At 41.6% G+C, this 20,590-nt stretch overlaps 4 protein-coding genes across 4 annotated transcripts; all 4 read right to left on the bottom strand.

The window, feature by feature from the left end:
- Positions 1–223: 223 nt before the first annotated feature.
- On the bottom strand, positions 224–2,837 carry LOC130188551 (zona pellucida sperm-binding protein 3-like). The gene is made up of 10 exons (XM_056406948.1): positions 2,466–2,837; positions 2,280–2,395; positions 2,098–2,201; positions 1,865–2,039; positions 1,566–1,683; positions 1,403–1,485; positions 1,175–1,320; positions 932–1,090; positions 547–653; positions 224–235 (listed from the first exon to the last, which is right to left on the bottom strand). The coding sequence occupies exons 1-10, from the start codon at positions 2,835–2,837 to the stop codon at positions 224–226; spliced, it is 1,392 nt and encodes a 463-aa protein (XP_056262923.1).
- Positions 2,838–4,816: 1,979 nt separating this feature from the next.
- On the bottom strand, positions 4,817–7,043 carry LOC130188817 (zona pellucida sperm-binding protein 3-like). The gene is made up of 9 exons (XM_056407327.1): positions 6,672–7,043; positions 6,486–6,601; positions 6,303–6,406; positions 6,057–6,231; positions 5,752–5,869; positions 5,594–5,676; positions 5,367–5,512; positions 5,130–5,282; positions 4,817–4,906 (listed from the first exon to the last, which is right to left on the bottom strand). Exons 1-8 carry the CDS (start codon positions 7,041–7,043, stop codon positions 5,152–5,154), a joined length of 1,245 nt encoding a protein of 414 aa, XP_056263302.1. The 3' UTR covers positions 4,817–4,906; positions 5,130–5,151.
- A 4,732-nt stretch (positions 7,044–11,775) lies between these two features.
- On the bottom strand, positions 11,776–13,895 carry LOC130188620 (zona pellucida sperm-binding protein 3-like). The gene is made up of 9 exons (XM_056407025.1): positions 13,530–13,895; positions 13,344–13,459; positions 13,161–13,264; positions 12,913–13,087; positions 12,625–12,742; positions 12,463–12,545; positions 12,236–12,381; positions 12,000–12,147; positions 11,776–11,909 (listed from the first exon to the last, which is right to left on the bottom strand). The coding sequence occupies exons 1-8, from the start codon at positions 13,893–13,895 to the stop codon at positions 12,011–12,013; spliced, it is 1,245 nt and encodes a 414-aa protein (XP_056263000.1). The 3' UTR covers positions 11,776–11,909; positions 12,000–12,010.
- A 4,392-nt stretch (positions 13,896–18,287) lies between these two features.
- On the bottom strand, positions 18,288–20,503 carry LOC130188552 (zona pellucida sperm-binding protein 3-like). Its single transcript, XM_056406949.1, has 9 exons — positions 20,138–20,503; positions 19,951–20,066; positions 19,774–19,877; positions 19,475–19,649; positions 19,202–19,319; positions 19,045–19,127; positions 18,817–18,962; positions 18,584–18,736; positions 18,288–18,358 (listed from the first exon to the last, which is right to left on the bottom strand). The coding sequence occupies exons 1-8, from the start codon at positions 20,501–20,503 to the stop codon at positions 18,606–18,608; spliced, it is 1,239 nt and encodes a 412-aa protein (XP_056262924.1). The 3' UTR covers positions 18,288–18,358; positions 18,584–18,605.
- Positions 20,504–20,590: the final 87 nt, after the last annotated feature.

A 20,590-nucleotide genomic window follows, 5' to 3' on the forward strand; every position in this document is an offset into this window, starting at 1 on the left:
ACATTCTGAAACTTCATCTCTTTCAAAATCAATTGCAAGGCCCTTTGAGCACAGAATGTGATGATCAGTTGAGATACACCATACCGGCAAAACTATTTGTGTCCCACACCCAATTAGCTGGAATAGTGCAAGTAAATAAGATTTGTTCCCACAAGAAAATGTGGCGGAATGCGAGAGAAGACAGGTGTCAGGGATAACTTGTGTACCTCTAATGCTAATCAGTTCACACAAACACCTGAGAGACAGGGATTACATGCCAAGAGGCACAGACAGGCCACAACAACTTTAAACCTTAAGCAAAAAGGGGCATTAAGCTGGTTGCAAATATGGACCCTCTTGCTAAAGGTGCCACTAAAGTCTACACACTGGTCATTTTAACAAGGTTATTTGGGCACTGCAGGAAAATTATGCAGCAACAACACACAAGTAGTCAATTTTAAAAGCAATAGTTTATTATATTTGGGAGTCATTTGTATCTGAAAGGGCATTTTGTGTTGCATTTGACATTTCGGTCACATCCACAGTAAGCTGGACAGTTGGGCTGACATCGTCCAGGGTTGACACGTCTTCGTCCACAGCCCCTCCTTTTGTGTCCATGTCCACCTCGGGAGACTCCTTTTCTAGGAGTGTAGAGAGTTTCCCAAAATCTTCATCTGCAAGTAGAGGTGGTTTTAAGTGAAAATGCCATTTATTTAAAACAGTAAGTGTTATAATCTTTCCATATTTTACCTTCTATATCTGTTCCACCATTTTCATCAGGATTCTGCTTAGAATTTGAAGCCTGAACCACCACCTCTTCTGGTGTAGATTGTGAACCAAGGAGTCCTTTGTCATCTAGGAAAATGGATTTAAGATCTTTCTTTGAAGAGCACAAAGTCTTTGAACAACATATAGCCAACCCACCCCCCCAAAAAAGGAAAGATCAATTCACCAATTGTATCATTTAGTCCACTTCTCCACTGGCTGCCAGACAGTGAAGGTCTGCTGATTTTATTCAGACCAGGAGGAAGCTCCTTCACAGGTACTGGCCCACTGGTCTGCTTGGCTGGCAAGACAATCACCGGACCCACTTGTGCCGCCTTTTCCCACACTGAAGAATTAAAAAGTCCAAGACCATGTGTGAAGTATGACATTGCATTTTCCCAATCATACAAGTTCCTATAAGGAACCCAACCTGTATTAGTTCTCTGTCCACTCCGAAACAGTTCAGGTTCTTGTGGCTTCTCAAACCCACGAGGACCAAACTTCCCAGAAGTAGTAGGCTTATTGTGACTTTGACAAGAGCCACATAGATAGTCGTCATTATCAGCTGACCTCCATCTGAAACATGTAAAAATTCACACGCAACCTCATTTAATCTGCATTTTTCCATGATTCACATGTCAGGCTGGATCTCAATTACCTTCCATTTATAAGACTGCACGCCTTATTTGGTGCCTCGGCATCATTTGCTACTACAGCATTCAGGTGACATGTGATGTAGAGCTGGGAGAGGAAAATATTAAATGTGGGAAAACAATCTACATGTATAATAAGGACTCGAGCCCATTAAAGTAGAGCCTCACTTCTCCTCTGTGCTCATTATGAAATTTAAAGGCATCAATGGTCAAGTGGAGCTTGTCATCCTGTGTCCTGGATAAGAAGCGAGACCTAGAACCTGGAAGCTCAGAGTCAACCAGGCACCTGTGAAGAGAAGGGAGAATTTAGTCTGTTCCTCCAGTAGTGGCTAATCTTCCCTTCAATACAAAAACATTTTCTAATTTGTAGTCTTCAGACCAAACTGACATCACTTGATTAGCATTTACACAACGTTCTCTGGAGCCATAAAAGGCTTCACACATGCAGTAATCTTCCAAGCACTTACCCATTTTCAACAAAGACGTATCTCGGCTCAGAGGATACATCTGGGGAAAGTGTCGCCACACAGCTGCTCACAAACACTCGGAGCCCCGTGTGATGTCCAACTCGGACTGAGGCTTCGATGCCCATGGGCTCGCCGAGGTAAAACACGTTAGAGCCTCTTCGATGAAGCCAGTCATCTGCAAACATTACATTCATATATATATATATCTCAAAGTCAAAACATTAGAAACCTACTTGTCATAATTCTCAAGTCAAACTCCAAAGTTTCCTCTGCAGCTTGTTTAGACATGAAGGGGATCCAGGTGGGCATGAGGGAAGAACTGGATAAACTGTACTTCCTAAGAAAAAGAAAAGGCATTTTAAATAAATAAGACAGTCTAAAAGCACTTTAAAAAGAGGAGTTTCTAAAGACGGACCTTTCATATTGACACTCAATTGGAATTACAGCCTCATCCATTCGAACCACCCCATCTGGAGAGGCCACAGGAGAGTATACAAGCACGTTTGTGTAGACCAGTGTGTCTTCAGTCATCTGTGGAGAGTAGATGCATTTAAAACGAGTATAGTGTGAAATGAATTAATTCATATTAAAGCAACACTACCTTTTGTTTGGTTCCGCAATCCACAAGTCCAACAAGGATTCTGTACTCATCTCCTGAAGACGATGTAGCTCTACAGTAGTCATTGAGCTCCACTCCAAGGCGTAATTCATCACCATTGACAGGAGCTCCAACTTCAAACATGTCAGCTTGGATAATAATCTCCAATGAGTCTGGATGGCAGGTCACTCGGACAGTATTCACCTGCTCTTGTTCCTCAGATGGATCCTTTGCTTGCAGAGCGTGTTGGGAGCTCCTTGTGAACTGAGGACGTTGAATTGAAGCATGTTGAGTGTAACCTTGGCCAGGAAATGCAGAATATGACCTGAAACACAGTCCAACAAGTAGGAGAACCAAAAAACACGAGGTCTTCATAGCACTGAAGAACAGCAAACTGGTTCAGACTGTAAACTGTCTTCCTGCCTGACCCACTAAGCAGCACAATACTCTGAGTAGTGAACATGTCTTACTTTATATTCAGACAATCAGCCTCATCAAAGCAGCCCTGCACACCTGAGTCTAATCATCCACTAATCAGCCTGTAATTGGTTTCACACCTTCTAAGACTCTAGAGTAGACCAAGGTCTGATTCATTTGAGGGAGATTCAACCATATTTGAATCTGTTAAAACATTTCTCAAATATTTGCTTTTATTGTTTTTTTCCTTTTTCATTGGAAATTGAAATATGTATTACACTAACTAAAAACTGTATACAGAACATTTATAAAAAATACAGAAATGCAGTTCAAACATTAACCTTAATAACCTCATATTGTTGTTATTCAGATTCTCTCATCCCTACACATCAGGCCTAAAAACACCCTTGAACAGGACAGTATTGGCAATACAGTTCTGTCTAGTGGGCTTGGCCAATTATCTGATCCTTTGTTACCTTCGCATTGAAAATGCGGAAGGTTATGTTTTGATCGCTGTGTATTTATTTATTTATTTATTTATTTGTATGCGTGTTATTCGCATAACACAAAAAATATTAAACCGAATCGCATGAAATTCAGTGCGATGGTTGGTTATTATCCGGGGACCATTTGATTAGATTTTGGGATCAATCGGGTCAAGGTCAAGGTCATGAAAAGGTGAAAATCTTCTTTTTACCATAGCACGGTCAATTTTTATCCAATTGGCATGCAACTAATGCCAAAATGTTCATAATTCAATGCCCAATCTTGTTAAATGCGAAGGTATGTGCTCTACCGAGTGCCCGTTCTAGTTGTCACTGATTTTAGAGGAAAAAAATCAAAGAATACTTGTATCTACAGGTAGTACACCCCGTGGTGAGGAATGTACCAAACTTTGCAATCGCTGCGACCGAGCTGCTCAGTGGGTATTTCAAGTTACTTTCATGAAGACCTTGTATTTATGAAATTCTTGATTTGGCTTTCAGCGACAAATTCATGCCGTAGTGGTCATCTACCAACTTTGCTGACCCTGTAACTAGTTGATAGGATCACCAGTTAATGCAGAGTTCATTCTTCTCTGCACAGCTTCTGATAAATCCGTATTGTACTGCTTGACCAGAAAGGCTTGGATGACCAACTGATTTTGCAGTCTCTGCCTGCTGCATTTGAACCCTTCTGTGGCAGATTATATAACCGCGATGAAAGTGTCCCAAAATAAGTCCAAGTAGTCATAGTATACAGAAAATACTCCTCTACCTCCATCTGCCTGATGGCTCATGCCTACCAACTATTCATACACCATCATGTTCATTGAATGCATTTTAACTCTGTCCTTCTGTACACATGGCATCTATTGCACCCGTCCATCCAGGAGAGGGATCCTCCTCTTGCTCTCCTGAAGGTTTCTTCCATTTTTTATTTGGGAGTTTTTCCTGATCCGAAGTGAGGTTCTGGGATAGGGATGTCAGAGTACACATTTTAAAACAGAGGAAAATTTATAATTTTTGAGAATGGGCTATACAAAATAAAGTGAATTTTAGTTTGGAAATGGAGAAAAGGTCAACACCAGAGAGCTCAGAAGAATTTTTCAATCTCAGTTACCCTTCTGAAGTTTAGATTGTGACATTTGATAGTCGATTTGACTGAAGACAGTAGAGTCCCAAATTTAAACATTATAGTGGCTAGTATACATCACTCCCTGTTGGCCCAGGAGGAAACGGTAACAATACAACAACTTTAAACCTTTAGAAATATAAAGAATATTAAACTGGTTGCAAATAGTCCATTTTTATTTGTGCATTGCAGGATAACTGCATCAACAGCAAACTATACATTTAAAAGAAATAGATTAGTCATTTGAATCTGAAAAGGCATTTTCTGTTGCAGTTGACATTAGTCACATCCACAGTAAGCTGGACAGTCGAGGGTTGACATGGGGTTTTCATCCAGCGGTTCTCCCTTTAATTCCACGTCCACCTCGGGAGATTCCTTTTCTAGAAGGGCAGAGACCTTCACACCATCCCCACCTGTAAATAGAGTCAGTTTGAATTGCCATGCAAATGACATTTTAAAATCTCGATTCCATTTAGAATCTAAACAACCACTTTGTTGTGGATTATAAACCAAGAAGAAGTGTCTTCTCAGCTAGAATAGAGAACAGTTTGCTTTGTGAGCAAAACCTAAATAAAAATAATGGGCTTGAACATTCAACATATGAGCAGAAAAATGTATCCTGCAACGTCAACTCACCAACTTTGTCATTTATTCCAATTCACTGGCTGCCAAACAGTGAAGGTCTGCTGAATTTATTCAGACGAGGAAGCTCCGCCACAGGTACTGGTCCACTGGTCTGCTTGGCTGGCAAGACAATTATCGGACCCACTCGTGCCACCTTTTCCAACACTAAAGAATTAAAAGTTCAAAACCATATGTGAGGCCTAGCATTGTATTTTCCCCAATCATGCACGTTGATATAAGGAACCCAACCTGTATTGGTTCTCTGTCCACTCCAAAACAGTTCAGGTTCTTGTGGCTTCTCAAACCTACGAGGACCAAACTTGCCAGGGCTGCTCAGCTTATCGTGACTTTGACAAGAGCCACATAAATAGTCATTACCATCAGCTGACCTCCATCTGAAAAGCAATGAAATATTCACACGCACCCTCATTTACTCTGCATTTTACTTTGATTCACATGTCAGGCTGATCTCTTACCTTCCATTTATAAGACTGCACGCCTTATTTGGTGCCTCTGCATCATTTACTGGAACAGCATTCAGGTGACATGTGATGTAGAGCTGTGAGAGGAAAAAATTAAATGTAGGAAAACAATCTAATGTGATCAAGTATATGCATGTAAAGTAGAGCCTCACTTCTTCTCTGTCCTCATTATGAAATTTAAAGGCATCAATGGTCAAGTGGAGCTTGTCATCCTGTGTCCTGGAAAATAAGCGTGACCTAGAACCTGGAAGCTCAGAGTCAACCAAGCACCTGGGAAGAGAAGGGAGAATTTAGTCCGTTCTTCCAGTAGCGGCTAAATGTCCCTTAAATACCAACATTTATTTTCTAATTTGTAGTCTTCAGTCCCAACTGACTGACATCACTTGATCCGCCTTCACACGGCGTTCTCTGGAGCCATGAAAGGCTTCACACATGCAGTAATCTTCCAAGTGCTTACCCATTTTCAACAAAGACGTATCTCGGCTCAGAGGATACATCTGGGGAAAGTGTCGCCACACAGCTGCTCACAAACACTCGGAGCCCCGTGTGATGTCCAACTCGGACTGAGGCTTCGATGCCGATGGGCTCGCTGAGGTAAAACACATTAGAGCCTCTTCGATGACGCCAGTCGTCTGAACAAAATAAAACATATATATATATAGTGATGAAAATAAATCCATACATTAGAAAAGAGGAACCCTACTAGTCATAATGCTCAAGTCAAACTCCAAAGTTTCCTCTGCAGCTTGTTTAGACATGAAGGGGATCCAGGTGGGCATGAGGGAAGAACTGGACAAACTGTACTTCCTAAGAAACAGAAAAACATTTAAGAAAGAGGTCAGACTGAGTTCAGAGTGCTTTAAAGAGATGAGTCTTAAAGACAAACCTTTCATATTGACATTCAATTGGAATTACAGCCTCATCCATTCGAACCACCCCATCTGGAGAGGCCACAGGAGAGTATACGAGCACGTTTGTGTAGACCAGTGTGTCTTCAGTCATCTGTGGAGAGTAGATGCATTTAAAACTAGTATAGTTTGAAATAATTTAATAGAAATAAATGAATCATTACCTTTTGTTTGGTGCCGCAGTCAACGAGTTTAACAAGGATTCTGTACTCATCTCCTGAAAATATTGTAGCTCTACAGTTGTCATTGAGCTCCACTCCAAGGCGTAATTCAGCACCATTGACAGGAGCTCCAACTTCAAACATGTCAGCTTGGATAATAATCTCCAATGAGTCTGGATGGCAGGTCACTCGGACAGTATTCACCTGCTCTGGTTCCTCAGATGGATCCTTTGCTTGCAGAGTATGTTGGGAGCTCCTTGTGAACTGAGGACTTTGAATTGAAGCATGTTGAGTGTAACCTTGGCCAGGAAAAGCAGAATATGACCTGAAACACAGTCCAATCAGGAGGAGAACCAAAAAACACGAGGTCTTCATAGCACTGAAGAACAGCAAACTGGTTCAGACTGTAAACTGTCTTCCTGCCTGACCCACTAAGCTGCACAATACTCTGAGTAGTGAACATGTCTGACTTTATATTCAGACAATCAGCCTCATCAAAGCAGCCCTGCACACCTGAGTCTAATCATCCACTAATCAGCCTGTAATTGGTTTCACACCTTCAAAGAGTCAATACGAAAGTCTGATAAAGTTTAGGGGGATTCCTCCATATTTGAATCTGTTAAAACAGTTCAGACATATTCTCTTTATTGCTTTTTTTCTTTAGACATTTAAATACGTGTTACACTAAGTAAAAACTGTATAAAGAAAATTTCTAAAAAACACAGAAATGTATTTCAAACATTAACCCGATTAACTTCATCATTTCGTTATTTGGATTTTCCCATCACTAAGCTTCGGGCTTAACAACAAACTTGAACAGGACATTATTGGCAATACAGCACTGCCTCTCGTATCTTATTGCTTAAGTATCCCATCTTGCAATATGGGCTCCACTCTGTAGATTGGAGTCTTTTTATTGACAGGAGAGTTTCCTTGCACAGCATTGATTTCTTCTGCATACTCCTGGAGCTGACTTAGTCATTTGAACTCCATTTCTGCTTTAACCAAATATTCCAGAGATGGTGGACTTGGTTTCAATGTTCACTTTAATTCATTCATGTGCTGTTTAATAAGCCTTTTCCGCTTTTCTCTGATATTATCAAGGTTACAGATAGAATCTTGGAGCTCCTTTCTCTTGTTTTTTTTAGGTGCATCCGTGTATCCTTTAGTCTGAACCAAGCCACTGCCTCTTTTAATGGTAGCCACCCCGAGAAGTAAGTGATGAGCTTGTTAACTGGTTCTAGACTAGCCTTTGGGCTGTAACACATGTCTTGATTTCTGGGTCTTCTTCTGTTCCTGAATCCTCTTGATCCAGTTGCTCTGGCCGTTCACTTTGTGGTTTCAGCAAAAATGCAGGACCTTGTCTCCACCACGTCTTGCTCTGGATGAACTTCTCAGCTTTCAACCCTTGAGAAGCCTGGTCAGCGGGATTTACTGCAGAGTTGACATAACGCCATTGTTTAGGCTGAGAATGCTCCCTTATTGTGGTAACTCTGTTTGATACGAAGGTTTTGAAGCAAGCGTTTTCATTTTAAAGGTACCTAAGCACCGTAGTTCTGTCAGTCCAAAAAACTGATTCCCATAATGCAGTGGTCGCCAACCCGTCGATCGCGATCGACCGGTCGATCTCGGAGACGTTCCCTGTCGATCTCCAAAATAAAATGAAAATAAATTCAGAAACACATTGTTCCTTGTTTTCGAACATTTTCTGAAGTGTCTTCTGAAATGTTTTCTTTCTGACTGGAAGATTGACGTCAGAAAACATCTCCGCCTGATTCATGAACGCCTGAAAACGGGTTCGCTTACACAGCCGTTTTGTCAGCTGTGCTCCTGAAAGAGGGGAACGTACCACTACAGGTGGGACGCAGGGGGAAATGCAGAAAGACCTTGATTGATAACTTCACATATTACACAAGCTCAAAGTACACCGACATAAAACTAAGTCATCAATAAATAAATGTTGAAATGCCTGTACCTTCGTGTACATGTTTACGTTACGGCATTAATAGGTTACGCCTGCGCATGGGCGACAGCCGAGATTCTTGGCGACTTGCCAGGTCTTACCTCGGTGAGTTGGGCTTTTCTGCTGTTGTCCTTCAAAACAAAAGCTCAACATTGAGCTTTTTTTTCTTGTCTGATAGAGCAATCTGGTTTACTTGAAAGTGATTGCAATTGCATTCATTCTATTATTTGAAAAGGGACAGATGCAGGAGTCACAAATGGTGATTCTCATATTTATTATTATGATAATTATTTAAATCTGAGGATGTCTGTTGAGTTGATGTGAATGTAATCACCAACGGTCTGAGTTCAGAATCAATCCCAGATGAGAAAACTTCCATGAATACCAAATTTGCCCCGAAAAACTCGTCAGTGGAGTTGAGAAAATCACCAAATCAAAGACCAGGAGCTGGATTACTGACACAGCTGACAGACGGCCTCAGACTGGCTGTCTGTGATTATGAACTAACTACAAGCTCACAGACAGAGTTCAGTCACAGCATCACACTGACTTGAGTCACATGGCTTGATGGCATTGTGATGAGAGCTGAACTTACATGAGTTGCACTGACTGATCATGTTCTCAGTGTTGTGCTGTAACTGGATTGGATTACATTTATTGTCATTGCTAGAGTACAGGTACAGAGGCAACGAAATGTAAATAAATACAACATTTATATTGGTAGTTCATCCAGCTGCTCATTGCAAATGTGTTTTTTCTTGTTCATATTGTGTGCGGTTAACAAATATCTTACTTGTTATATTACACTTAAATTCTGTGTTCCTGGTCCCATCAATTTGAACGCTGGACCCAAATGACAATTAGGCCAAATAAAAAGTTGTAAGTCCAGTCTGGACCGTCGTTTTCTCTCAACGCCTCAAAAGGTAGAGCTTGCCGGTCATGAAGGCGGAGGTCAAGGATCTTGGGCTCAAAAAGGTTGGTGACCACTGCCATAATGGAACTTGAAGTTCCATTTTGACAGCTGCTGTTAGTTCCAGTCTTGGTTTTGTGACATGTTTCAGTGGTGTCACTCTTGAGTTTCCCATTAGAAGGGAACAGTGTCTGTTGTTCTCCATGTTGGTTAACACATTATAGGAGGCAGTGTCACAACCATCCTCACCAGCATCAGCAACAAGGTGCAGCTGTACCGACTGTGGGGTTCTAAATCGTTCTGGCTTGATGCATCTGGGTATGCTAAGTCCTGCTAATACCTCAAAGTCCATTTTCCTTCTCTGTGTCACAGCCATGCTTCTTTTGCACAGGCCTCCCAAGATGAGCTTCGCTGGCATCATAAGCAACGCCAGAAACCCAAGAGGGTCGTAAATAGAACTGACAGTGGACAGGATCCCACTTCTAGTAACAGGCTTGTCTTGCACATTTATCTGGAACTTGAAGTGATCAGTCTCTGTGCACCACTGAACTCCAAGGGCACGTTCCATGGGAAGTGTGTTGTCACTGTTGTGTCTGAAGTCTAGGTCTTTTACTTCATCATCTCTTTCTATGTTAGGGATGGAAAGCAAGGCTGTCCAGCTGTTCACCCACTTGGTCAGATGGAATCCTCCTCTGGAAAACAAGTCTTGTAGGTCTCGGCCGCTTGCCTGATCCTTTGTTGCCACTGATTTTAGACATACAAGGTTTTTAGGACTGTTCAACCCTCCTGTTATGTAGCGGGTCAAATTGACCAGTTTCAAAGTTTGAAAATCTAGGAAAAATATTTCTAAGTACTTTTTCTGTATACAACTTTTTCTGCTTACCTTATTTAGTGTAATCAACGTTAAAAACAATACAATAAAAATATCATGTATTTGCAACCCCCCCTGCAGGTTTATATAACAGAGATTATGTTCAGGGTCAATTTGACCTGGCGGTGAAAGTGGAGGCTACAAGTGGTCAGAAGTGTCACGTTTAGACTATTTCTTTCTTTGTAAATGTGGGACAGTCTTTCTGACTCCCTCACACAGGTTTCAACACTCACACAAACACCCCTCCCCCAAAAAAACACACACAACCCTGTTCAAAGCCCCATATATAAAGCTGTACATATTTCAAACTTAAAACAAAAGAAACGTGTTTGTTATGGGAACCATCTCTATCCTGATACGTGCCCATCACCACATATGAGAAGCACTTTCCAGACCAAACAATGTTCCTCATCTAACATTCTCCCTAAATACACCTTTATTGGACATGCAACACTAATGTAAGGGTTTATTTCATGTGGGTGTGTGTCTCCTCATAAATATAGTACTTATAGACTGACTGGGAGAGACACACCCCATTTCATCCCAAACTCAGACGCACACTCCAACAACCCCACCTGTGAGAGAAATACAGATATTATTTTGACGGGAACCTTGATTTTTCCCTGCGGGAAAAGTCCACCCACATTTATAAGGGGAGGGGCCAAACATACAAAAGGTTGCTGAGAAGTACTACAACATTACACTCTGCAGATAAATACAACTGCACCAAGAGGTTGACTGTGCTGGCCTTTGGTCATCTTTTATAATATATGCATCTTTACATTAAAAATAAACATAACTAACGTTTACTTTCAATACAAATCCTTTGACTCATTTGGCTTGATTTTGAGTAAGCGGGTCATTATGACCCCGAACATGCCAGGCGCCTCATCTTTTATCTACATGACCATTTAAAAATAAAAACTTACAATACAATTTAGGAGAAATGTTATTGTAGACAAACGCAATTTTTTCAATGTACCTAAAAGTTTGAACATGCATTTCTCATTAAAACGAGCGAATTCTCCTGATTGATCTATGAAGGGGTGAATAACTAAATTCCACGAAAAACTGATGTTCGTAATGACATGGTGATGAGGTTTAAACTATAATTTAGGATTTTTTGGTTTCTGACCACTTTTGGGCAATTCAATATTAACTGGGTCAAATTGACCCAGGAACATCATGGCTGTATGCAAGAAACAAATATAACAGGAGGGTTAAACCTTTTTAACTAAAAATGGTATTTAGCTGGTTACAAATCCAGTCCTCTTTGTGCGTTACAGGCAAACTATGCATCAACAACAAACAAGAACAGTTAAAAAGCAATCGTTTATTATAATTTGGAGTCATTTGTATCTGAAAAGGCATTTTTGGGTGCAGTTGACATGTTGGTCATATTCACAGTAAACTGAACAGTCGAGGGTTGACATGCGGTTTTCATCCAGCGGTTCTCCATTTGTGTCGATTATGAACCAAGAAGCAGTCTCTCCTCAGCTGAAATAGAAATCCAGTTTTTTTTTTACAGAATATCTGTTTTGAGTGCTTGACTATTTTTAACATATGGGCCAAACAAAGTTAACTCACCAACTTTGTCATTAATTCCTTTTGCCAAACAGTGAAGGTCTGCTGATTTTATTCAGACCAGGAGGAAGCTCCTTCACAGGTACTGGCCCACTGGTCTGCTTGGCTGGCAAGACAATCATCGGACCCACTCGTGCCGCCTTTTCCCACACTAAAGAATTACAAGTCAAAAACCATGTGTGAAGCATGACATTACATTCTCCCCCCCCCATCATACACGTTCCTATAAGGAACCCAACCTGTATTGGTTCTCTGTCCACTCCAAAACGGTTCAGGTTCTTCTGGCTTCTCAAACCTACGAGGACCAAACTTGCCAGGGTTGCTCAGCTTATCGTGACTTTGACAAGAGCCACATAAATAGTCATTACCATCAGCCGACCTCCATCTGAAAAGAAATGAAATATTCACACGCACCCTCATTTACTCTGTATTTTTCTATGATTTACATGTCGGGCTGATCACTTACCTTCCATTTACAAGACTGCATGCCTTATTTGGTGCTTCTGCATCATTTACTGGTACAGCATTCAGGTGACATGTGATGTAGAGCTGAGATAGGAAAAGGTAAATGTAGGAAAACAATCTACATGTGTAATAATGACTTTATCACATAAAAGTAGAGCCTCACTTCTTCCCTGTCGTCATTATGAAATTTAAAGGCATCAATGGTCCAGTGGAGCTTGTCATCCTGTGTCCTGGATAAGAAGTGAGACCTAGAACCTGGAAGCTCAGAGTCAACCAAGCACCTGTGAAGAGAAGGGAGAATTTAGTCAGTTTTCCAGTAGTGGCTAAATGTCCCTTAAATACCGACATTTATTTTCTAAATAATAGTCTTCAGATTTAACCGACATAGACTACCATGAGGCTCTGGAGCCATAAAAGGCTTCACACATGCAGTAATCTTCCAAGTGCTTACCCATTTTCAACAAAGACGTATCTCGGCTCAGAGGATACATCTGGGGAAAGTGTCGCCACACAGCTGCTCACAAACACTCGGAGCCCCGTGTGATGTCCAACTCGGACGGAGGCTTCGATGGAGATGGGCTCGCCGAGGTAAAACACGTTAGAGCCTCTTCGATGAAGCCAGTGATCTGAACAAAAATAAAATGTATACAAATAGTGATGGAAAATAAATCAAAACATTAAAAAAAGATCGAAACCTACTAGTCATAATGCTCAAGTCAAACTCCAAAGTTTCCTCTACAGCTTGTTTAGACATGAAGGGGATCCAGGTGGGCATGAGGGAAGAACTGGACAAACTGTACTTCCTAAGAAACAGAAAAACATTTAAGAAAGAGGTCAGACTGAGTTCAGAGTGCTTTAAAGAGATGAGTCTTAAAGACAAACCTTTCATATTGACATTCAATTGGAATTATAGCCTCATCCATTCGAACCACACCATCTGGAGAGGCCACAGGAGAGTATACGAGCACGTTTGTGTAGACCAGTGCGTCTTCAGTCATCTGTGGAGAGTAGATGCATTTAAAACTAGTATAGTTTGAAATAATTTAATTGAAATAAATGAATCATTACCTTTTGTTTGGTGCCGCAGTCCACAAGTTTAACAAGGATTCTGTACTCATCTCCTGAAAATATTGTAGCTCTACAGTAGTCATTGAGCTCCACTCCAAGGCGTAATTCATCACCATTGACAGGAGCTCCAACTTCAAACATGTCAGCTTGGATAATAATCTCCAATGAGTCTGGATGGCAGGTCACTCGGACAGTATTCACCTGCTCTGGTTCCTCAGACAAATCCTTTGTTTGCAGAGTGTGTTGGGAGCTCCCTGTGAACTGAGGACGTTGAGCATGTTGAGTGTAACCTTGGCCAGGAAACGCAGAATATGACCTGAAACACAGTCCAACCAGGAGGACAACCAAAAAACACGAGGTCTTCATAGCACTGAAGAACAGCAAACTGGTTCAGACTGTAAACTGTCTTCCTGCCTGACCCACTAAGCAGCACAATACTCTGAGTAGTGAACATGTCTTACTTTATATTCAGACAATCAGCCTCATCGAAGCAGCCCTGCACACCTGAGTCTAATCATCCACTAATCAGCCTGTAATTGGTTTCACATCTTCTAAGACTCTAGAGTAGACCAAGGTCTGAAGAAATTGAGGGGGATTCAACCATATTTTAATCTGTAAAAACATTTCACATTTATGTGTTGCTTTTTTCTTTAGAAATTCAAATGTGTTACACTAATTAAAAATTGTAAAAACAAAATCAACTCATAAATGCAGTTCAAACATTAAGAAAAAAACATAGACAATGCCTCTCCATAATTTACATGAAAGAATTATTAAATCAAATGAAGTCACTTTTTGAAAGATATAAATCAGGAAAAAGTGGTTCTGCTTGTTCTGGGGCGTTGCACAATCCTGTTCACACAGGCTTATTTATTAAAGTTAAATTGGATGAACGATTGGGTTGGTATTTCTGGAACGGCTCTGAGTTGGTAGTTCTATCTGTCAAATTTAACATTTCATGTCTCAATTGATTCATTTAAGGATTTGACTGCTTTTCTCTCTGTATATGCTTCCTTTAGGTCAGTGATGTTCAACCAGTGTGCCGTGAGAGATCCTCAGGTGTACCGTGAAAAGAATGTCAGATTTCACTTAATTGGTCCCAAAAATATTATTTAGTTGCCGCAAATAATGTGCTATTGTTTATCATCTGAGTCAGCAATATAGTGGCTATAAGATATTAAATGCTGTTCTTGCTTTCCCAATTCTTGTCTTCACGTCATCCTCTGTCCCACCATCAACAGCTATCACACTTCCCAGGTAGGTGAATTTGTCGACATCTTCCAGCGTCTGGTCCCCGATGGTTATTGGGTCCGTGTTCTTGGTGTTTATCCGCATTACTTTGGTTTTTGGTCCATTTATTTTGAGTCCAAGTCCAGCTGCCGTTTTTTCTAGCAGTTTGGATTTGTCCTGCATCTGTTGGTGGCTATGGGAGAGTAGTGCGATGTCATCCGCAAAGTCGAGGTCCTCCAGATGTTCTGTTAGACTCCACTGGATGCCAGTCTTTTTATTGTGGGTTGATTGTACCATGATCCAGTCAATGCACAGAAGGAAGAGGAAAGCACGCAGCCCTGTTTCACGCCAGTGAGTACTTTGAATTTTTCTTGTGCGCATCCCTGGAAGAGTACGTTGCATTGCATGTCCCAGTACATGTTCTTAATGATGTTGGTATACTTTGGGGGGATTCCATAGTGTGCCATGAGTTTCCATAGCATTTCACGGTCTACACTGTCAAATGCTTTTTCAAAGTCTATGAAATTGACATGAACAGGTGTTCGCCATTCTATAGACTGCTCAATGATGATCCTGAGGCTAGCAATTTGGTCGGTGCACGATCTTTTATTTCTGAAACCAGCTTGGTTTTCTCTCAGTTCATCATCAACCCCCTTACGCAGTTTCTCCAAGATTATGCGGCTGAACACTTTGCCTGGTGTTGATAGCAACATGATCCCTCGGTAGCTGTTGCAATCCCTGAGGTTTCCTTTCTTTGGGATGACAGCAATGAGCCCGTCCTTCCAGTCTGTTGGTATGTTTCCTTCTTCCAACCATATGGTCTTTATTAGCTGGTGGAGCATGGTGGGTGAGGTGTCGAGATCTGCTTGTCGAGCCTCTGATGGGATGTCATCTGGCCCTGCTGCTTTACCACGTCGCAATTCCTTGATGGCCTTCCTCACCTCAGATCTTGTTGGGGGGCCGCAGTTGATGTCCAGCGTGTGTGTGGCTGGTGGGATCTCTACCTTTTGGGCAGGGGGCTGTCTGTTGAGCAGCTCCTTAAAGTGTTCTGTCCACCTTCGATGTTGTTCTTCTTTGGTGGTGAGGAGTCGTCCATGTTTGTCCCTGATCTGGGTGTTTGTCTGTCTAAACTTGCCCGCTAGTTTCTTGGTGGTCATGTAGAGTTCTTTGATGTTGTTTTTTCCAGCTGCTTCCTCTGCTTCCCATGCCAAATTCTCAATGTAATTCCGCTTGTCACATTTTGCACTTTTCTTCACTTCTTTATTTGCTGTTTCATATTCTTTGTGAGCTGCTGCCTTTTTTGCTCGGGTTTTGCTTTTGTTTAGAGTGTCTTTTTTTGTCCTCCTTTCTTCAATTTTCTTCAGTGTGTTTGTTGACAACCAAGGTTTATGGTTTGTTGCTTTTCTCCCCACTACTTCTAGGCACGCCTCCTTCCAAATGTTTTTCAGGTTGCTCCAGTGCTCTTCCACTGATTTGTGCTGTTCTTCTTGCAGGGCTTGGAACCTGTTCTGTAAGGTGGTTTGGTACAGTTCAGTTGTTCCTATGTCCTGGAAGAGCTGGGTGTTGAACTTTGTTCTTGTGTTGGTGGGGTTGTTGCATCGCTTCAGCTTGAGCTGGAGTTTTGCAGCCAGTAGGTGGTGGTCTGACCCAGCGTCTGCCCCCCTCTTCACACGGACATCTAGGAGAGAGCGCCTGAACTTCCTGTTTATGCATATGTGGTCGATTTGATTTTCGGTAGTGTGATCAGGTGACATCCAGGTGGCTTTGTGGATGGGTTTATGGAAAGACTGTCCCTCCTATGACCAGATTGTAGTCAGCACAGGTGTCTGCAAATCTCTCGCGTTTTCATTCATGCAGCCGATTCCATGTTTCCCCATCACCAGTTGGTGTCCACCGTTGTTGTTTCCCACCTGCGTTTATGTCGCCCATGAGTATAGTGATGTCTTTTCTTTCCTGGCCTGGAGTAGCTGTTGTAGTTGGTTATAGAAAATGTCTTTCGTTTCCTCCTCTGTGTTGTTGGTGGGTGCATAACACTGTATGAGTTGTAGGTTGATTCTTTTATGGGTAGTTTTGAATCTTGCTGTAATAAGCCTGGAATTAATGGGCTCCCAGCTGATGAGGGCCCTCTGTGCTTCTTTGGAGAGCATAAAGGCCACTCCTCTGTGTGTGGTGCTTTGTCATCCGGATGTCCAGAATAGAGTATGGACTCGCCGCTGGCCAGTTTCACCTCTCCTGTCTGGAGCCATCTGGTTTCGCACAGACCGAGGATAGAGATCTTGTATCTCCTCATCTCACTTGCTATGACTGACGTTTTTCCTGCTGTGTACATGGTCCTGATGTTCCAGGTTGCAATGTTAGTGGGTTGCCTGGGAGATAGAAGATTCTGACGCACCCTCTCCGTATGGTTTTCGAAATGCGTCTTCATTTCCTCTTCAGCCTGTATGGTTGGAGAGTCTTCATCTCCCAGGTTGCGGGGTTTCTTTTTCTTCATCAATGTTTCAGTAATCATTTGTATCCACTTCACAGGGGATTGGCCTATGAGCTTCACCAGTGCCCTATTAGCCAGCATTACCTGTTTCCACCTCTCACGACAAGGACGTTAGGGTTGGACTTTGAGAGGCAAAATATAGTGGCTATGCTGGTCAATAAATACACCCTGCCAGTAGGTGGCCGTAGGTAGAGCAATAATTAACTTGCGAATTAGATGGACATCAATCCAGTTGTGTTGCCTACAAGCGATTTTATTTAAAGTTTCATTTTCTAGATGCCATCCGATTGTAGTTATTCCACAATATGTATGGATCCTGTAGTCAAACCCATATATGGTATACATAAGGTTTCACCTAAAACAGATCAGGATTTCTACCTTTGAACCAGAATGTCTCACTATTCATAAGATGCAATATTTTGACCAAAAACTCATCTTTATATCTCTGCAGATTTGCACAAAAAATATTTCATTTGCAGTTTTTCTTGCTATATATATATAACCCTTCTGTGGCCACTTTCATATAAGCAATGAAACAAGTGTCCCTAACCAAGTAGGTATCTTATACACTGATAATAATATCAAGTATACTCAGCAGACTTCATGGTTGTTGGTTTGAAAACTGGGAAAAGTTAAAGAACCACCAGAGAGCTAGGAACATCTTTTTAGAAATCCAATAGTTTGCATCATCTGAAGTTTGGATTATGGCCTTTTATAGCCGATTTGACGACAATGGCGTCCTCCATTTACACATTTTAGTGGCTAATATACAACAGTCCCTTTTGGACCAGGAGGAATAAGTAACAATGAGTGGCAAAAGGACAACTTTAAACCATTAGAACTAAAGGGTATTCAGCTGGTTGCAAATCCAGTCCAGTTCTTTGTGCATTGTAGGAAAACTATGCAACAAAAAAATACATTTAAAAAGCAATCATTTATTATATTTTATAGTCATTCGTATCTGAAAAGGGATTTTCTGTTGCAGTTGACATTAGTCACATCCACAGTAAGCTGGACAGTCGAGGGTTGATCCAGCGGTTCTCCCTTTAATTCCACGTCCACCTCGGGAGATTCCTTTTCTAGAAGGGCAGAGACCTTCACACCATCCCATCTGTAATTAGAGTCAGTTTGAATTGCCATGCAAATGACATTTTAAAATCTCAATTCCACCTAGAATCTAAACAACCACTTTGTCTGGTGTGGATTATGAATCAAGAAGAAGTTTCTTCTCAGCTAGAATAGAGAACAGTTTGCTTTGTGAGCAAAGAAGAAAAGAAAAATGTGCTTAAACATTCAATATATGGGCCGACAAATTAATCATGCAACTTCAACTCACCAACTTCGTCATTTATTCCAATTCACTGTCTGCCAAACAGTGAAGGTCTGCTGAATTTATTCAGACGAGGAAGCTCCTTCACAGGTACTGGCCCACTGGTCTGCTTGGCTGGCAAGACAATTATCGGACCCACTCGTGCCGCCTTTTCCCACACTAGAATAAATAGTCCAAAACCATGTGAGGCCTTGCATTGTATTTCCCCCAATCATGCACGTTGATATAAGGAACCCAACCTGTATTGGTTCTCTGTCCAGTCCAAAACAGTTCAGGTTCTTCTGGCTTCTCAAACCTACGAGGACCAAACTTGCCAGGGCTGCTCGGCTTATCGTGACTTTGACAAGAGCCACATAAATAGTCATTACCATCAGCTGACCTCCATCTGAAAAGAAATTAAAATATTCACACACACCCTCATTTACTCTATATTTTTCTATGATTCACATTTTGGGATCATCTCTTACCTTCCATTTATAAGACTGCATGCCTTATTTGGTGCCTCTGCATCATTTACTGGTTCAGCATTCAGGTGACATGTGATGTAGAGCTGTGAGAGGAAAAAGTAAATGTAGGAAAACAATCTACTGTGATTAAGTATATGCATGTAAAGTAGAGCCTCACTTCTTCTCTGTCTTCATTATGAAATTTAAAGGCATCAATGGTCAAGTGGAGCTTGTCATCCTGTGTCCTGGAAAAGAAGTGAGACCTAGAACCTGGAAGCTCAGAGTCAACCAAGCACCTGTGAAGAGAAGGGAGAATTTAGTCCAATTTATAGTCTTCAGAACCAACTGAGAGAGAATAACATGAAATCACTTAATCAGTGATCCGCCTTCACACGGCGTTCTCTGGAGCCATAAAAGGCTTCACACATGCAGTAATCTTCCAAGCGCTTACCCATTTTCAACAAAGACGTATCTCGGCTCAGAGGATACATCTGGGGAAAGTGTCGCCACACAGCTGCTCACAAACACTCGGAGCCCCGTGTGATGTCCAACTCGGACTGAGGCTTCGATGTCCATGGGCTCGCCGAGGTAAAACACATTAGAGCCTCTTCGATGAAGCCAGTCATCTGCTCCAAAATTAAAATGTATATAAATAGTGATGGCAAATAAATCAAAACATTACAAAAGAACAAAACCAGTCATCTGCAAACATTACATACATCTCTCAAAGTCAAAACATTAGAAACCTACTTGTCATAATTCTCAAGTCAAACTCCAAAGTTTCCTCGACAGCTTGTTTAGACATGAAGGGGATCCAGGTGGGCATGAGGGAAGAACTGGACAAACTGTACTTCCTAAGAAACAGAATGAATACAAGTGAGACTATTTCTTGACCGGTTTAAAGAGACAAACTTTAAAAAGACAAACCTTTTGTATTGACACTCGATTGGAATTACAGCCTCATCCATTCGAACCACCCCATCTGGAGAGGCCACAGGAGAGTATACGAGCACGTTTGTGTAGACCAGTGTGTCTTCAGTCATCTGTGGAGAGTAGATGCATTAAAAAATATATATAAATGTGCAATATATAAATTGAATAAAATGAACATTACCTTTTGTTTGGTGCCACAGTCCAAGAGTCCAACAAGGATTCTGTACTCATCTTCTGAAGACGATGTAGCTCTACAGTAGTCATTGAGCTCCACTCCAAGGCGTAATTCAGCACCATTGACAGGAGCTCCAACTTCAAACATGTCAGCTTGGATAATAATCTCCAATGAGTCTGGATGGCAGGTCACTCGGACAGTATTCACCTGCTCTTGTTCCTCAGATGGATCCTTTGCTTGCAGAGCGTGTTGGGAGCTCCTTGTGAACTGAGGACTTTGAGCATGTTGAGTGTAACCTTGACCAGGAAATGCAGAATATGACCTGAAACACAGTCCAACCAGGAGGAGAACTGAAACGCACAAGTTCTTCATAGCACTGAAGAACCGCAAACTTTTTCTAACTGGTTCAGACTGTAAACTGTCTTCCTGCCTGACCCACTAAGCAGCACAATACTCTGA

Source organism: Pseudoliparis swirei, chromosome 23 (genome assembly GCF_029220125.1).
Source record: "Pseudoliparis swirei isolate HS2019 ecotype Mariana Trench chromosome 23, NWPU_hadal_v1, whole genome shotgun sequence".
NCBI lineage: Eukaryota > Metazoa > Chordata > Actinopteri > Perciformes > Liparidae > Pseudoliparis > Pseudoliparis swirei.

Bases quoted from the DNA above. Each gene is read 5' to 3' on its own strand.
- LOC130188551 (XM_056406948.1), bottom strand. From the start codon at position 2,837: ATGAAGACCTCGTGTTTTTTGGTTCTCCTACTTGTTGGACTGTGTTTC. The intron at 1,684-1,864 runs GTAAGTGCTTGG...TTCTCTTCACAG, and splicing joins TACGTCTTTGTTGAAAATGG to GTGCCTGGTTGACTCTGAGC. The intron at 1,321-1,402 runs GTAATTGAGATC...TACATGTTTCAG, and splicing joins TGCAGTCTTATAAATGGAAG to ATGGAGGTCAGCTGATAATG.
- LOC130188817 (XM_056407327.1), bottom strand. From the start codon at position 7,043: ATGAAGACCTCGTGTTTTTTGGTTCTCCTCCTGATTGGACTGTGTTTC. The intron at 5,513-5,593 runs GTAAGAGATCAG...ATTGCTTTTCAG, and splicing joins TGCAGTCTTATAAATGGAAG to ATGGAGGTCAGCTGATGGTA. The intron at 5,283-5,366 runs GTTGGGTTCCTT...TTAATTCTTTAG, and splicing joins TGGACAGAGAACCAATACAG to TGTTGGAAAAGGTGGCACGA.
- LOC130188620 (XM_056407025.1), bottom strand. From the start codon at position 13,895: ATGAAGACCTCGTGTTTTTTGGTTGTCCTCCTGGTTGGACTGTGTTTC. The intron at 12,546-12,624 runs GTGAGGCTCTAC...TTCCTATCTCAG, and splicing joins ATAATGACGACAGGGAAGAA to CTCTACATCACATGTCACCT. The intron at 12,148-12,235 runs GTTGGGTTCCTT...GTAATTCTTTAG, and splicing joins TGGACAGAGAACCAATACAG to TGTGGGAAAAGGCGGCACGA.
- LOC130188552 (XM_056406949.1), bottom strand. From the start codon at position 20,503: ATGAAGAACTTGTGCGTTTCAGTTCTCCTCCTGGTTGGACTGTGTTTC. The intron at 19,650-19,773 runs GTAGGTTTCTAA...ATTTTGGAGCAG, and splicing joins TGACTTGAGAATTATGACAA to ATGACTGGCTTCATCGAAGA. The intron at 19,128-19,201 runs GTGAGGCTCTAC...TTCCTCTCACAG, and splicing joins ATAATGAAGACAGAGAAGAA to CTCTACATCACATGTCACCT.